General features: G+C 38.8%; 1 protein-coding gene across 3 annotated transcripts in view; it reads left to right on the top strand.

The window, feature by feature from the left end:
* The window catches only part of UNC80 (unc-80 homolog, NALCN channel complex subunit), a 232,901-nt gene that overhangs the window by 128,959 nt on the left and 85,838 nt on the right, over positions 1-18,104 (top strand). For all 3 annotated transcript variants that reach the window (XM_068543797.1, XM_068543795.1, XM_068543796.1), the window contains 2 exons: positions 9,772-9,972; positions 17,251-17,358. In XM_068543797.1, coding sequence (XP_068399898.1) covers positions 9,772-9,972; positions 17,251-17,358 — 309 coding nt within the window. The remainder of the gene's footprint in view (positions 1-9,771; positions 9,973-17,250; positions 17,359-18,104) is intronic.

The following is an 18,104-nucleotide window of genomic DNA, read 5'->3' as shown; positions in this document are numbered from 1 at the left end:
AGTAGACACATCTGTGTAACCACCACCAGTTCAAGAAGAACATTAGCAGTACCTTAGAAGCCCTACCCAGGCCCTCGACCAGCCACTACTCTCCCCTGTTGGTCACTGCCATTCTAACTTCTAACGCCAAAAATTATTTTGTCTGTTTTTGAAATGCATATAATTGGTGACATTTGCTGGGTACTCTACTGTGTCTGATTTCTTTTTTTCACGTAGGTGTAAATCCTCCAGCTTTGTTCTTCTTCTGCAGGACGGCCTGTTCTATTTTTGGCTATATTCATTTCTATTAGAATCACCTTGTTAATTTCCATAAGAAAGCTTCCACAGCAGCCTTACTTTGAATACAAAGTTCGTTAAAACTGAAGAATTAGTATCTTTAATAAGTCTTCTAATGTATAAAATGGTCTATCCTCCATTAACTTGTGTCCCATCATTCATTTAGGAGCTCTTCAATTTTATTCAATAATGCTTTTTAGTTTTGTGTAGCGTTAACCCTCTGGAAGTGTTTGTGTAAGACCAGAGTTATTTGTTCTTTAAATATTTAGAAGGGATAACTGGTAGAACCTTCTAGATCTAAAAATTTCTTTGTAGGAAGGTTTTTAATTACAGATTTAATTTATGTAATATGATTAAGATTTCTCCTGGGAGCAGATTGGGCAAATTGATTTTTTTCCTAGGAATTTGTTAATTTAATCCAAATATTCACATTTATTAACAAAAAGATGTTTATAATATTCTTTTTTAATTTATTGAAATATAGCTGATTTATAATGTTGTGTTAATTTCTACTCTACAGCAGTGATTCAGTCATACATATATACATATATTTTCTTTTTCATATTCTTTTTCATCATGGTTTTTCACAGGATATTGACTATAGTTCCCTGTGCTATACAGTAGAACCTTGTTGTTTATCTATTCTATTTATAATAGTTTGCATCTGTTAACCCCAAACTCCCAGTCCATCCCTCCCCCACATTCCCTACCCTTTGGCAATGACAAGTCTGTTCTCTATGTCTGTGAGTCTGTTTCTGTTTGGTAGATAAGTTCATTTGTGTCATGTTTTAGATTCCATATATAAGTGATATCATATGGTATTTGTCTTTCTCTGTCTGGCTTACTTCACTTAGTATGAAAATCTTGAGGCCCATCTATGTTGCTGCAAATGACATTATTTCATTCTTTTTATGGCTGAGTAATATTCCATTGTGTGTGTGTATATGTATGTATGTATGTATGTATGTATGTATGTATATATATATATATATATATATATATATATATATATATATATACCACATCTTCTTTATCCATTCATCTGTCAGTGGACATTTAGGTTGTTCCCATGTCTTAGCTATTGTAAATAGTGCTGCTATGAACACTGAGGTGCATGAATCTTTTTGAATTATAGTTTTATCCAGATATATGCACAGGAACGGGATTGCTGGATCATATGGCAACTCTATGTTTAGTTTTTTAAGGAACCTCCATACTGTTCTCCATAGTGGCTGCACCAATTTACATTCCCACCAACAGTGTAGGAGGGTTCTTAACAAGCACCTTTTGATTCAACACTATTTACAAAAATAGGCAGCTGGTCAGCAGGCTTTCTGACCCTTGTTCAAGAGACACTCTCTGAAAAACACAAACCAGTCAAAACATAGGCAAGATCTGAACAGGCACTATGTAGAAGATAATGTGCCATTAGCCAATAAGTATACAAACAGTTCAATCTCTCAAGTCACCAGAGAGTTTATGATCCAGTTCCCTCCCTGACAGCCCAGGAGGCTTTCAGGTACTTCTCTTAAGAGGCAGGAGGCAGCCATGCAAATTAGATCAGTGATGAGAGCATCTTGGGGCAGCTCTCCCCACCCAGAACGAGGGGGCCATCACTGTCTATTCTTTACTTACATTGAGAGTATTCAGAACCCTCCTTGGAGCCTTCAGATACACGTAAAAACTGTATATCCTGCCATTTAGCAAGTAAGGGAGGCAAGACCGCATCTGGTGAAATCACCAATAAGATGCAGAGAAAATTTCCAGACCATCCTTCTTGAAGGTTAAATTCTTTCTTCACGAGAGGAGAATTGGACAATGGGATCACAGAGGAGAGGCAAAGAGGTTTCTGAAGTCCTTTCTGCTTGGTCAGCAGTCATATGCTTCCTCTGAACATTGCTGATCTCAAACGTTTTATTTACTTATTCTTTTAATAGATCTTAATTGGCGTATAACTGCTTCACAATACTGTGTTAATTTCTGCTGTACAACAAAGTGAATCAGCCATGTGCATACATATATCCCCATATCCCCTCCCTCTTGAGCCTCCCTCCCATCCTCCCTATCCCACCCCTCTAGATCATCGTAGAGCACTGAGCTGATCTCCCTGTGCTATGCTGCTGCTTCCCACTAGCTATCTATTTTACATTCAGTAGTGTATATATGTCCATACCACTCTCTCACTTCGTCCCAGCTTACCCTTCCCCCTCCCCATGTCCTCAAGTCCATTCTCTATGTCTACCTCTTTATTCCTGCCCTGCAACTAGGTTCATCAGTACCATTTTTTTTTTAGATTCCATATATATGTGTTAGCATACAGTATTTGTTTTCCTCTTTCTGACTTACTTCACTCTGTATGACAGAGTCTATGTCCATCCACCTCACTACAAATAACTCAATTTCATTTCTTTTTATGGCTAATATTCCATTGTATATATGTGCCACATCTTCTTTATCCATTCATCTGTCGATGGACACTTAGGTTGCTTCCATGTCCTGGCTACTGTAAATAGTGCTGCAATGAACATTGGGATACATGTCTCTTTTTGAATTATGGTTTTCTCAGGATATAGGCCCAGTAGTGGGATTGCTGGGTCATATGGTAGTTCTATTTTTAGTTTTTTAAGGAACCTCCATACCATTTTCCATAGTGGTTGTATCAATTTACATTCCCACCAACAGTGCAGGAGGGTTCCCTTTTCACCACATCCTTTCCAGCATTTATTGTTTCTAGATTTTTTCATAAAGCCTTTCTGACCACTGTGAGGTGATACCTCATTGTAGTTTAGATGTGCATTTCTCTAATGATTAGTGATGTTGAGCATCTTTTCATGTACTTCTAGCCCATCTGTATGTCTTCCTTGGTGAAATGTCTATTTAGGTCTTCTGCCCATTTTTTAATTGGATTGTTTGCTTTTTTGATATTGAGCTCCGTGAGCTGTTTGTATATTTTGGAGATTAATCCTTTGTTGTTTCATTTGCAAATATTTTCTCCCATTCTGAGGGTTGTCTTTTTGTCATGTTTATGGGTTTCCTTTGCTGTGCAAAATCTTTTAAGTTTAATTAAGTCCCGTTTCTTTATTTTTGTTTTTATTTCCGTCACTCTAGGAGGTGGGTCAAAAAAGATCTTGCTGTGGTTTATGTCAAAGAGTGTTTTTCCTATGTTTTCCTCTAAGAGTTTTATAGTGTTTGGTCTTACATTTAGGTCTTTAATCCATTTTGAGTTTATTTTTGTGTTTGGTGTTATTGTTCTAATTTCATTCTTTTACAAGTATCTGTCCAGTTTTCCCAGCACCACTTATTGAAGAGGCTGTCCTTTCTCCACGGTATGTTCTTGCCTCCCTTGTCATAAATTAGATGACCATATGTGTGTGGGTTTATCACTGGGCATTCTATCCTGTACCACTGATCTATATTTCTGGTTTTGTGCCAGCACCATACTGTCTTGATTACTGTAGCTTTGTGGTATAGTTTGAAGTTGGGGAGCCTGATTCTTCCAACTCCATTTTTCTTTCTCAAGGTTGCTTTGGCTATTCGGGGTCTTTTGTGTTTCCATACGAATTGTAAAATTTTTTGTTCTAATTCTGTGAAGAATGCCATTGGTAGTTTGATAGGGATTGCCTTGAATCTGTAGATTGCTTTGGGTAGTATAGTCATTTTCACAATACTGGTTCTTCCAGTACAAGAACATGGTACATTTCTCCATCTGTTTATGTCATCTTTGATTTCTTTCATCAGTGTCTTACAGTTTTCTGAGTACAAGTCTTTCGCCTCCTTAGGCAGGTTTATTCCTAGGTATTTTATTCTTTTTGTTGCGATGGTGAATGGGATTGTTTCCTTACTTTCTCTTTCTGATTTTTTGTTGTTGGTGTATAGGAATGCCAGATATTTCTGTACATTAATTTTGTATCCTACAACCTTACCAAATTCATTGATTAGTTCTAGTAGTTTTCTGGTGGCATCTTTAGGATTTTCTATGTATAGTATCATGTCATCTACGAACAGTGACAGTTTTACTTCTTTTCCAATTTGTATTCCTTTATTTCTTTTTCTTCTCTGATTGCCATGGCTAGGACTTCCAAAACTATGTTGAATAAGAGTGGTGAGAGTGGACATCCTTGTCTTGTTCCTGCTCTTAGTGGAAATGCTTTCAGTTTTTCACCATTGATTATGCTGCTTGCTGTGGGTTTGTCATATATGGCCTTTATTATGTTGGGGTAGTTTCCCTCTGTGCCCATTTTCTGGAGAGTTTTTATCATAAATGAGTGTTGAATTTTGTCAAAAGCTTTTTCTGCATCTGTTGAGATGATCATATGGTTTTAATTCCTTAATTAGTTAATGTGGTGTATCACATTGATTGATTTGCATATTTTGAAGAATCCTTGTATCCCTGGGATAAATCCCATTAGATCGTGGTGTATGATCCTTTTAATGTGTTGCTGGATTTTGTTAGCTAGTATTTTGTTCAGGATTTTTGCATTATGTTCATCAGTGATATTTGTCTATAATTTTCTTTTTTTGTGATATCTTTTTCTGGTTTTTGTATCAGGGTGATGGTGCCTTCGTTGAATGAATTTGGGAGTGTTTCTCCCTCTGCAATTTTTTGGAAGAGTTTGAGAAGGATAGGTGTTAGCTCTTCTCTAAATGTTTGATAGAATTCACCTGTGAAGCCACCTGGTCCTGGACTTTTGTTTGTTGGAAGATTTTTAATTACAGTTTCAATTTCATTACTGTGATAGGTCTGTTTATATTTTCTAATTCTTCCTGTTCAGTCTGGGAAGATTGTACCTTTCCAAGAATTTGTCCATTTCTTTGTGGTTGTCCATTTTATTTTCATATAGTTATGTGTAGTAGTCTCTTATAATCCTTTGTATTTCTGTGGTGTCAGTTGTGATTTCTCCTTTTTCGTTTCTAATTTTATTGATTTGCATCCTCTCCCTTTTTTTCTCGATGAGTCTGGCTAAGAGTTTATCAATTTTGTTTCTTCTCAACGAACAAGCTTTTAGTTTTATTGACCTTTGCTATTGTTTTCTTTGTTTCTGTTTCATTTATTTCTGCTCTGATTTTTATGCTTTCTTTCCTTCTACTGACTTTGTGTTTTTTTGTTCTTCTTTCTCTAGTTGTTTTAAGTGTAGGATTAGATTTTTTATTTGAGATTTTTCTTGTTTCTTGAGGTGAGATTGAATTGCTATAAACTTCCCTATTAGAACAGCCTTTGCTTCGTCCCATAGATTTGGGATCGTCGTGTTTTCACTGTCATTTGTTTCTATGTATTTTTTTATTTCTTTGATTTCTTCAGTGATCTCTTGGTTATTTAGTAGTGCACTGTTTAGCCTCCTGTATTTGCATTTTGTACAGTTTTTTTCCTGTAATTGATTTCCAATATCATAGCATTGTGGTCCAAAAAGATGCTTGATATGATTTCAGTTTTCTTAAATTTTCCAAGGCTTGATTCATGACCCAAGATGTGATCTATCTGGGAAAATGTTACATGTGCACTTGAGCAGAAATTGTATTCTGCCTCTTTTGGGTAGAATGTTCTATAAATATCAATTAAATCTATCTGGTCTGTTGTATCATTTAAAGATTGTGTTTCCTTATTTATTTTCTGTTTGGATGATCTGTCCATTCATGTAAGTGGCATGTTAAAGTCCCCACTATTATTGTGTTACTGTCAATTTCTCCTTTCATGGTTGTTAGCATTTGCCTTATGTATTGAGGTGCTCCTATGCTGGGTGCATAAACATTTATAATTGTTATATCTTCTTCTTGGATCCTTCGATCATTATGTAGTGTCCTTTGTCTCTTGTAATAGTCTTTATTTTAAAGTCTATTTTATCTGATATGAGTATTGCTCCTCCAGCTTTCTTTTGTCTTCCATTTGCATGGAATATCTTTTTCCATCCCTTCACTTTCAGTCTGTATATGTCCCTAGGTCTGAAGTGAATCTGTTGTAGACAGCATATATCTGGGTCTTGTTTTTTATCCATTCATCCAGTCTGTGTCTTTTGGTTGGGGCAATTAATCCATTTACATTCAAGGTTATTATCAACGTGTATATTCCTATTACCATTTTCTTAATTGTTTTGGGTTTGTTTTTGTAGGTTCTTTTCTTCTCTTGTGTTTCCCACCTAGAGAAGTTTCTTTAGCATTTGTTGTAAAGCTGCTTTGGTGGTGCTGAATTCTCTTAGGTTTTGCTTGTCTGAAAAGCTTTTGATTTCTCCATCAAATCTGAATGAGATCCTTGCTGGGTAGAGTGATCTTGGTTGTAGGTTCTTTTCTTTCATCACTTTAAGTATATCCTGCCACTCCCTTCTGGCCTGCAGAGTTTCTGCTGAAAAATCAGTTGATAACCTTATGGGGTTTCCTTTATATGTTATATTTGTTTTTCCCTTGCTGCTTTTAATATTTTTAGTTTGAATTTAATTTTTGTTAGTTTGATTACTATGTGTCTTGGTGTGTTTTTCCTAGGGTTTATCCTGTACAGGACTCCCTGTGCTTCCTGGACTTGGGTGACTATTTCCTTTCCCATGTTAGGGAATTTTTCAACTCTAATCTCTTCAAATATTTTCTCAGATGCTTTCTTTTTCTCTTCTTCTTCTGGGACCCCTGTAATTCGAATGTTGGTGCATTTAGTGTTATCCCAGAGGTCTCTGAGGTTGTCTTCAATTCTTTTCATACTTTTTTCTTTATTCTGCTCCTTGGTGGTTATTTCTACCCTTTTGTCTTCCAGCTCACTTATTCGTTCTTCTGCCTCACTTATTCTGTTATTGATTCCTTCTAGTGTATTTTTCATTTCAGTTATTGTGTTGTTCATCTCTGTTTGTTTGTTCTTTAGTTCCTCTAGATCTTTGTTAAACATTTGTATTTTCTCAATGTGTGCTTCCCTTCTCTTTCCAAGATTCTGGATCATATTTACTATCATTACTCTGAATTCTTTTTCAGGTAGATTGCCTATTTCCTCTTCATTTACTTGGTCTTGCAGGTTTTTACATTGCTCCTTCACCTGTGACATATTTTTTTTTGCCGTCTCTTTTTTTTTTTTTTTTTATGAGTGGGATTGTCTTCCTGTCTTACTGGTTGTTTGGCCTGAGGCTTCCAGCACTGGAGTTTGTAGGTTGTTGGGTAGAGCTGGGTCTTGGTGCTGAGATGAGGACCTCCGTGAGACCTCACTCTGATGAATATTCCCTGGGGTATGAGGTTCTCTGTTAGTCCAGTGGTTCAGGCTCAGAGCTGCCACAGCAGAAGCTTCAGCCCAACCCCTGGCTTGTGAACCAAGATCCCGCAAGCCATGTGGGGTGGCAAAAAAAAAAAAAAAGAGACAGAACCATTACAAAGCAAAAAATAAAATTAGACTAGGAAACTAACAGATATGTTAGAAAGAATATAGAAATAAAAATATAGATGAATCAACAACCAGAAGGTACAACAGTACCACAATAGTAAGAAAGAGGAGGAGGGAAAAGAGAAAAACAAAAAAGAAAAGAAAAAAGAAAAAAAAAGAAAAAACGAGGGAAAGGCCTTGGCTGTGGAGGGCGGGGCCTAAGTAAGGGTGAGGTTTGGGTTGGGGGCCGGGCCTATTTAGGACCCACAGGGCTGGAAAAGGCCCTGGGAGCTGTGGGGGGTGGTGCTTAGGCTCAAGGAAGAGAAGGGGCTGGGCATGCCCCCCACCCCGTTCTCAGAGGGTGGGGAACCTCACCTGGGAGCCCAGCAGGCTTTCTGGGCTCGAGTGGGTGGGATAAACGCCCTCCTCTCCTCTCCTGCTCCTCCCAGAGGGCCCCTCCTGCCTGCCTCTCCTGATCTCCCCAGCCTCCCTCCTATGCCCCCAAGGACCCATGTGGCCTGGAGGGGGCCTTGAAGGGCAGAGGACTGGCCTGGGAGCTCAGCAGGTTCCCCAGGCCCAAGTGGGTGGAGCAGTCACCCTCCGCTCCTCTCCTGCTCCTCCTGGAGGGCCCCTCCCGTCTGCCTCTCCTGATCTCCCTGGCCTCAGGGACGCCTATCCTGTCTGGCCTCCACTTCTCCTCCCCGCCTCTGTCCCCCCATGTCCTACCAGTTCACTTGGGGGTTCCTCCTGTCTCCTTGGGCGTCAAGGTCCCCTACCAGCGGGCGGTAGGTGCCCTAGTTGTGGGGAGATGCTCTATAATATTTTCTTAAGATCATCTTAAATTTCGTGAGATCTACAGTAATATGCCTTTATCATTTCTGATATTGGTAGGTTTTATCTTTTCTTCCTCTTTTTTTGATCAGTCTTGCTAGAAGTTTGTCAGTTTTATTAGTCAAAGAACCATTTTTTGGCCAGATTAAAGAATAACAAGGGAAGCTTTACAGTTCTTATTTGTGCCCTCACTCATGTTAGTATAAACAGGAATATCAGGAATCTTCAATGAATCTTGAGAGAGATCTGGATATTCTGTTCAGACAACACCTATTTTTTTATTTTGAAAACTTTGAAGAGTATGAGGTATTGTTAGCTGAGTTTGAGAGGGGTGCGTTGTTATTGTTATTTACATTTGTCTCAGATTAAGCAGGGCCTCTCATTCCTAAGGAAATGCATGGCAGCCCTGCCTAGAGGTTCGATTGGTCTTATCTGTGTAGACTTACTTTATGTTCTCCATCCAGTATGGCACGTGGTCTCACACAGGTTAGGTGTTGGGGTGGGAACTAGTTTCATGAAGGATAGAATCATTCAGAAGAATACTCTGTGCAGATTTGACTAAACTTGAAGCTCTAGGAATGCTACTGCCTTTTTAGGAAGGCAACTTAAGAAGTTATCATCTCAAGGCCCTTCATTTCTTTTCTTAAAATAACCATATCATTTAAATCAACTGAGTTCTTTTCTGGAATACTACTTGGGAAATCTAGAAGATATGAGGATTTGAGCCAGATCAAGCCACAAGTGAAGAGCTAGAATAGCCCAAAAGCTGAAAACAAATTAGTTTGTAAAAAGGGAAATGAAGTGCTACAGTGGGTTTCAAGGCCCAGTTGAATGTTAGAGGCCAGGGTGGAAGATGCAGAAATGTTTTCAAGTTCCATGTAGGTGGGCTGGGGTTAAAGACATCCCACAGCTGTCAAAGGCCAGCCAAATCCTTTGGGATGGAACTTCTCATTAGTTTCCGCTCTTCTCCTGGCTCCTTCTACAACATAAGAGCTGAAAAAATAATACATTTTAATTTCAGAATCTTCATTTGAAAATATTTGGGAATCAGACACTCCCCGATAATTGTTTAAATTTTTGAAGAGCACTTAACCTTGTATTATTTCAAAAAGAACTTCCTATCAAGTGTGAATCCAGGGAGCAAAAGAAGCCAAGTACGTGAAGGCTTGTAACTGTTTGTTCTCTTGTGGGAATTATTATTCTCTGTGGAATTATTGTGATTTTAAGACCCATTAAGGAAAGTTGACATTCAGACTTTTCATCTTCCACCGCACATCGTTGTTCACAGTTGGTCTGTACCCTGGTTGCCTGGTTGAGCTTCAGTGATGTCTGTGTTCCAGGTCATGATCTTGCTGTGCAATCAGCAAAGCTTCATCTGCACCCACGTTGACTACTGCCACCCTCACTGCTACCTGCACCACAGCCGCTCCTGTGCCCGGCTTGTCAGGGCCATTAAGCTGCTCTACGGAGACTCCGTGGACTCCCTCCGAGAGAGCAACAGCGTCAGCAACGTGGCTCTCCGGGGCAAGAAGCAGAAAGAGGTGAGTGAATGATCACATGATAATATACCAATGATAGGGAAAATGATGTCCTAACAATCTTTTCTCTGGAAATGTAAACTTCAGCCCACTGCAGTTGCATTAACAGGCTACAGATCTGTGTGATTTCGAGCAAAATTAGAAGATGGGTACAAAAAAGACAAGTGCTTTGTCTTCATGTCCATGAGCAAACATGGGCCCAACTCTTTTCCCAGGCTTATTTCTACAAATAAATATGAACTCAAAGGGGCACTGGTGATAAGTAGGTTGCTGTGGTAGGAAGAATAATGTCCCCCCAAAGATGTCCGATTTCTAATCCTTGGAACCTGTGAATATGCTACCTCACCTGGCAAAAGGGATTTTGCCTATGTGAGTAAGTTAAGAATCTTATAATGGGGAGATTATCCTGGGTTAGCCAAGTGGGCTGAACGTAGTCAGAGGTAGAGATGGAGATGTGATGACAGAAGCAGAGGTCAGAATGATGCAGGGCAGTGAGTCCAGGCAGCCTCTAGAAGCTGGAAAGGGCAAGGAAATGGATGATTCCCTAGAGCCTCCAGAAGGAACACAGCCCTGCCAATTCATTTTAGACTTCTGACCTAGAGAACTGTTAAGATAAATTTGTGTTATTTTTTTGCCAGGAAGATTCTAGTGATTTGATACAGCAGTAATAGGAAACTGATACAGTTATAGCTTAAGAAATAAGCAATAAATAGCCCAACTGTTCATTGATAAATAATAGAGTCAAATCAGACTAAAGGAAACTTCTTCAAGAAACTATTACATTTTCTAAGCATTCTGCTGCAGTTTCCTGAAAACTGAACAGCTGAGCTGGCAGAAGATGAAGACAGTAACCAGGGCTGCCGTGCTTCTGCTAGGGAAGCCCCGAGTTACCCAACTGCCCCTGAACAGGCGTGATGGCCAAGATGCTCCACCGCGTGCTGCTGGCTGCCCCTGCAGCTGCTTCTCACAAGTGGATTTGCCAAGAGATTTTTATATAATCCCTATTCATTTCAATGAGCATTCATTGTGCACCTGCTGTTGGCACAATATGAGGCCAGATATTCTTGGAGAAATAAAAAATAATTAAGCAGGAGTAGAGGATATTTCTGTTGATACTAAAGAGTTTGTGAACCAGGTTTGGTGGGGTGGGAGGATGGCAATAAAATACAAATCAAGCTAGAGAATATAAGCAATAACAAAAAATGCACAGTTGAGTTGTATATCAATCAGTAATGCTTTAGCACTCACAAAAGGGATTTATTTATTTATGATTTTTTAAATTATGAAAGCAATATGGGTGTATGGAAGAAATTTTGGCTAATACAAGAGCTCCTAAAGAGATCCTAAAGAAAAAAAATATGTATCTCATGCATATCATAAGTGTGCTAATTTGCCTTCTGGAATATGGCCTTTTAGTATTTTTTTCAAAGCATATGTATGAGAGTATAAGGTAGGTATACATCATTGACAAAGTACTTTTTGATTCTTGCAAATCTTGTGCAGGAGATACTCTTCATCACATTTTACAGATGAAAATGTTGAGGTTCAGAAAGATGGGATTGTCCACAGTTCACATCTAGAACAGCTAGACTTTAATTTATAAACATGGAATTTCAAAGTCAGGGCTTTTTCAACTAGACTCTATTGCATCTCCTGGTATTCAAACTACACAAATTCTGAGGGGAAATCAGGTGGGGAAACTACATGAACTGCTAAATGATGACGTAAAAAGAAAAATATGTATGTGTATATATGTTTGTATGTGTATGCATGTACATAGACATGCATTTATGTTTGAGATACATGTATGTATGTACATACATGTATCTCAAACATAAATGACACTACATACAAAGAAAACCTATTTTTACTTAGGTAAGTTCTCCTTCATATAAAAACTCCCTTAGCTTTAGAAGAAAACCATATATGTTGAAAATTGTAAAAATACGCCAACCTAATGTTCATTGTTCACCATACACATGCTGAGATTTCTTACTTCCATACCTTTGCTCCAGCTGTATCTTCACCTGTAATCTATACATGGCTGAACCCAAACATCCTTCAAGATCCAACTCAAATGCCACCTCCTTCTTTTCTGATCTCCCTAGCATTTACCACAGGGCATACTGCAGGTGGATGATTAATGACATTTTCTATTCCTTCTTCCTCTAAACTACAATGATGGTTTACTTGTGCTTTTCACATCCTTCATTCAACTATTCATTCATTCATTGATCCATCCATCCATGCATCTATTCAACAAATTTTAAAGAGATTCTGGACCATGCTGAGTCCATACTGTGTTGGGTATAATAATGGCCAAAGAGATATGGCCCTACCCTTGTAAGATGCACACAGTCTAGTCTAGAGACAGAAATTAATCAAATAAACATCCCAAGTTGATATAAAATTGCAACAACGATAAGCACAATGAAGGAGAAACACTCTGTGCTGAGAGATCTTATGAATAAGACTTTGAACCAAGGATGATGGCTGGAGCACGGAGGACCACAGTGCCTGATGAGGCTGCACAAGCAGGTAGAGAGCAGACCAGGTTGAGCCTCTGAGGCCTTGGGAAGGATTTTAGTCTTTATCCTGTGAATAGTGACAAGCACTGAGAGGTTTTTAAGATTGCTCTGCTTGCAAAGCGGGGCTACTTACATCCCTATTTCTCTTCTCACTTAATTATAAAGCTTCTTGAGAACTGAGGCAGTCTTGCACATTTTGTATCCTGTGTGATACCTAACAGAGTACCTCACTATGGCAGAGGGACTATAATATTGAATGAGTGAGTGGGCTATAGAGTTCTATGGTGTTTCATGAGTGCCTTCCACCTCTGGCCCATCCAGGACACTGGCCTGAAGCAGCAGAAAAGGTTACCAACCTTACATGTTGCTTACATTTTTGAAAGGCAAAGGGAAAGTAAAGCAAGAGTATAAGTGTTCCCTAACCCTAACACATTTAAATTAGTCATGCAGGTGGAGAGCAGAAAAGATGTATTGAGTCTTCTGTGATAAACATTTTATTTCCAAAATGCCAGCCTCCTGTTCAAGCTTCTTTTTTATTCTCTCATGATGTTTCCATTTGCCTGTTCTGAATCTGTCACATAAATGAACAATGCCCACATTTTCAGAGCCCAAATGAAAACAGAGTAGGCAATAAATCAAGAATAAAAGCAGTGATTCTGATTTAAATCGAAACTTACGAGCAATTGGTATTTCATTCGTGTTTCCTTTTTAATTGGTTTTTATGGCAGAATATATTTGTGGCGGCTAGGACATTTTGTAACCCATCTAACTCTGATCAATCTGCTAATCTACATTTCAGTGCTCAGAGACTCACTGTACATTCTGTTAGTCTGTTTTAGTGCACTTCCAAATTTGAGAGGTTTAGATAAGCTATCATTATATACATCACCTTCACCAAAAGGTGAATTCACCAAAGAATTCTTTGATTTTTCCTGTATATCTGTACCTTGTCTAATGCTATGTTCTAAACATAGTAATGTGCAATTAGTGCTTGCTGATGGAAATGGGTGGATAAAACATTTTTTCCTTTCAGCCAAAAAGGAGAGGTAAATAAAAGGTTATATGTGCCCAAAAAAAGAAAGGGCATAGTGTCCATAAATTTTGTGAAGCCAGTGTAAATGGCAAGAGGCCACCTGATTTCCTGCAGGACTAATATTTTTCTAAAGCTATGGAAAACACAGCTGTGAGGCCAAGACCAAGCCCTAGGCCTTGATTTCATTGGTCAGAATTACTTTTCACTATGACATACATAACTCCTATGTCAAAGATGTATGAGACACAAAGGGTCTGGGTTACCTCTGGGGAAATACTATACTTCTATTGGCATGTTTCTTTCCAGAAACATGAGGCAATCCCTTTCCCAAAGAACCCAGTAGGCTGACTCCAATTTTCCCAAACTTTAAATACCTCATTATTTCCACAGTGTTATCATCATTTATGACATGTATTTCCTTTTCTACTTATCTTGAATTTTCATTTGTTTGCTAGCTGTCTCTCCTGGTAAGATACACTCTCCAGAAGGGCCAGTATCATGGGGGTTTTGCTCCTCAGCATATCCTCAGAAGTTAGCCCTGTTCCTGGCATATGGTTAATTCTTAATAAACATACTTGAATTATTAAATGAATAAGTAAAATTTTTACTTAAAACTAATTACGTATTATGCCTCCGTTGTCAACAATATTTTGCTGTAAGGAATAGAAACCTATTGAGATTTGTTCAAATAATTAGAGTTTCTTCAAAGGATATAGCAGAATCTCATGAAACCAAGGACAGGTGGGAAACACAGTCAAACCTCAAAGGAATGAGATCAAAGCTGCTGTCCGTCTCAGGGTGGACAGAGTCTCTCATCTCTGCTTCTTTCTGCATCATCTCTGTCTGCTGACTCATCTCTGTCCCCTGACCAGCAACCCCTGCTTTATTCATCTTGTACTTAGACTGAAGTCTCAAGGTTGCATCATCATTTCACAGCCCCAGTAACCATCACTAAATGAATCAGACTCGGTCCCCTAATTCCCTAGGACAGGAATTTGATGGGACCAACCCCTCCTCTTTCTGATCCAAACACCACAAGTGATAATTCCCTGGACAGTTAAAGGATTGGTTTTGCACTACAGATTTTATCCGTAGTGGTCAGGATGAGGACAAGAAAGAGGGAGCCAATTATAATGAATATGTCCAAGATATATACATAGAAGAAAATTACAGTAGTCCAAGCTCTACACCATCCCATAGCAAGCATGTCCCAGTATCCCTGCCAGCTCTTGGGACTGTATAACGTCCTCCCACTGACCATAGCTGCCTCTGGTAGATCGACTCAACAATGAATGACATCCTCTATTAGTGATGAATTCTGTCCTTCAGTCTTGGGTTACTAGTTTTGGTTTTCTTTGCAGTCCCTGCTTGATGTGTGTTTCCAACCACCACCTACATCTCACAGTCCAGTGAAATTTCTAACTCTTCAGGAACCCCTAATAACCAATAAATGCCTTCAGAACCAGCCTCCTACTCCATCCATTTTCTTACTCTCCTCTAGCCAAGTTTTACACCACGTTACCAAAGCAAAAAGCAACTGATGATAATGTTAGTCTGAGTCAGGGTCACACCAGTAGAGGACTTTAGGGACCTCACATAGGGCACGCAAGTGCCCATCACCCGTGTACCCATCTTTAATACCTGTTTTCAGGCCTGAACAAGTCACTCAAGAAGAGTTCCTAGCCCATCACCCTAGTGTAAAAGCCTTTCCAATTCCCTTCCCTTTCCACTAAAACAAACATCCTAATTATCTTGAAGCCAGCAGAACACACCAGGCTTCTTAAGGAACATGCCAGGATATTAAATATTTGATATTTGAGAAGCTTGACTTATACCTTCTGTCCCCAGCAGACAGGATTAAACAGAAGCCTACATTTCACAGAGTGTGAGAAACAGACATTAATGTTTGTCCTTTTTCCTCTGAGTATTTTTCTGTATCTGCTTGCTTAAAATTCCTATAAATTAATCAAAAGCATTGTTCAAAGATAACCCTGAAAAGATAAAATGTCCGGCCAAAGGAGGAAGCAATAAAATATTTTAAAAATTTAAAAATCAATTTTAAAATAACTCTAATGACCTGGGGGATATTCATCATAAAATCACAGTGAAATGAAATGTTTAAAACTGTGTACCACATATATAGCATCGTCACAGCTTTGCTAAGATGCACAGGGGGACAAAAGACTGAAAGGAACCAAATAATGAGTTGAGGATTATAAGGATTTTTATTTTCTTCTTCATAGTTTTTTTGTATTTTCCAGGTATTCTGCAATTTACATTTTGTTTTTTTATAAATAGAAAGAATAAAAGCAGAAAGATGCCACTTTTTAAATACCTTGATTTTTTACAAAATCAGATACACCCCTATATTTATATGGAAGATGATTGCCATTTATGATTTTAGAAGCTTTCAAATTATATAAAATAGGCATGATATTTATGCTATATTTTGCTTTTACATTCACAGAGGGGGAAAAAAGCATTGCAGGATTTCTCTCCCCAGATGATGTTTATTCCCAAGCAGGATTTCTCTCCCCAAATGATATGTGTTCCCAAGTATGTGCCTCCGCTATTTTTTTTTTAATCTTTAGAAAGCACAGCAAGAACTCTGATTCATTTGTTTCCAAGTAGACTCATTTAAAAGTTCATTCCATACCGGTCACATAACAGATGCATTGTCTTGGGTCTTTTTGTCAGAGTTTTGAAAGACTTTCTTGGAACATGCATGTACTTTTTAGATTTGCTTTTTCTTTCAAAATATCTCCGTCTATAACACTGTGAAGCTCTGTTCAGAAATTCTTAAGGAGTTCAGTTGTTTTCCCTTGGCACTGAGGGAGAGAGTGTTTCATTGACATGTCACTGGAAAAACAAATGAGCATTTATACTGTGCAAAGGGATGGATTCCCTGTTTGCACAGCCTGGAGTGCAAAAATGGAGGCATCAGGACTCAGGATAAATAAACAAGGGCCTGCCACCACTGGAGCAATCATTCTCCCAGCTGCTCTGTCCACTCCATTCCTTGGCACTTACAGAGTCAGGGGAAGAAAATGTCTCCTCCGTGTGTATGCAGATGTCAGGCCTATTCTGGACCCTGGTTGAGGGGACAATTTGAAAGAAGAGCTGCTGCCTCCAATAGACAAGTATGTTTTTTTTAAAAAAACAAAAAAAACAAAAAAACAACACTTTACCTGGATGATGGATGCTATGAACTCGTACTTCGTTGATGAGTCTTTTATCTTTCACTTCCTAACACTCCTCTGTGAAACATCTTCTCTTCCAAATAATCAACTTGTAACATTCAACCCTTTAAAGGGATTATTAGAGAGAGTGGCTTTTAACTGGCAATATTTAAAAAGATTTGTGTTTTTCACAGCTTGGTGGAATATAATTAGCCCTGAAATGGAAATCAGGAGATCCTGTCCTTTCCTTATTCTACTAATAATCAGCTTTGCAATTTGGTCAAGCTACTCCACCTCCCTGGGTCCTGGTCTCCTCAGTGGTAAATGAGGAGTTTGTGGCTAAATACCCCTAAGCTACCTTTACATGACAAAATTAACTGCTTTTATCACTTTCAGCAAGTGCAGGCCCATAAAAAGTCCTTACTGAAATCATCTGTTGCATTAGAAGCAGTTGGTTGTTTGGAGAAATTGGAGGAAAGCAGCACTGTTGGGTTTTGAGAGAACACAACCCTCTTCGCCACCTATCTTCTGTTCTTTCCAGTGCTCAGATAAATCATGCCTGAGGACGCCTTCTCTGAAAAAGAGAGTTTCAGATGCCAACCTAGAGGGGAAAAAGGACTCTGGAATGCTGAAATACATCAGACTACAGGTATTGATGCATGGATCAGAAATGTTCGCGGAGCAGTAATAAGGAGGGAACTCCAGATATCCTGTTTACTAATGTTTGGGACATACAATGTGCCAACTGGCACAGTGTTGGCATAAAGGCCCCTCTAATTTGGTGAGCAAGAGTGCTACCAAGTATGCAAGGAAAAATCCCTTCTTGCTGGACAGCCAACTTCCATAGAGGCAAGGCTTGGGGAGCTTGGCTGGAGCCATGCCTCTTCCCACTCTGTCCACTCCAATGGAGCCAGCTTCCCACCAATGCTCACAGGTGGGAACAATGCTCACAGGTCTTGGAATGAGACAGTCGGGGTTCAAATCCTATACCTGCTGCTCTGGCTCTGGGACCTTGGGCAAGTTAACTTAATTTTTCTCAGTTTTAGTTGCCTAATCTCTAAAATGGGGATTTTAACACTAGACCCATCTCAAAGAATTATTGCATGGATTAAAAAAGATAGTAAATTTACGTACTTATCCAGTGCTTGATACGGTTATATTGTTATTACACCCTAAACTCTAAATCATAATACATTTCCCAGGGGAAGAGAAAAAAAAGTTTCATGTTTTTCTAGAAAGTGTTTTAAGTGATGGTTAAAGACCTAGACTTGCCCCAAACCTACACTTATCACCAAAATTATTTGAAATAATGGATTAAATGGGATTTTGTTGGCTAACCTGGAGCAATAACCACAGTGTATAATGTTTTGAAGGGAAAATGCCATCCAAGTTCAC

The sequence above is a fragment of the Eschrichtius robustus genome, chromosome 5, assembly GCF_028021215.1.
Source record: "Eschrichtius robustus isolate mEscRob2 chromosome 5, mEscRob2.pri, whole genome shotgun sequence".
Taxonomy (NCBI): domain Eukaryota; kingdom Metazoa; phylum Chordata; class Mammalia; order Artiodactyla; family Eschrichtiidae; genus Eschrichtius; species Eschrichtius robustus.
The sequence above is the reverse complement of the archived record's forward strand: the minus strand, read 5'-3'. Positions and strand labels throughout refer to the sequence as shown.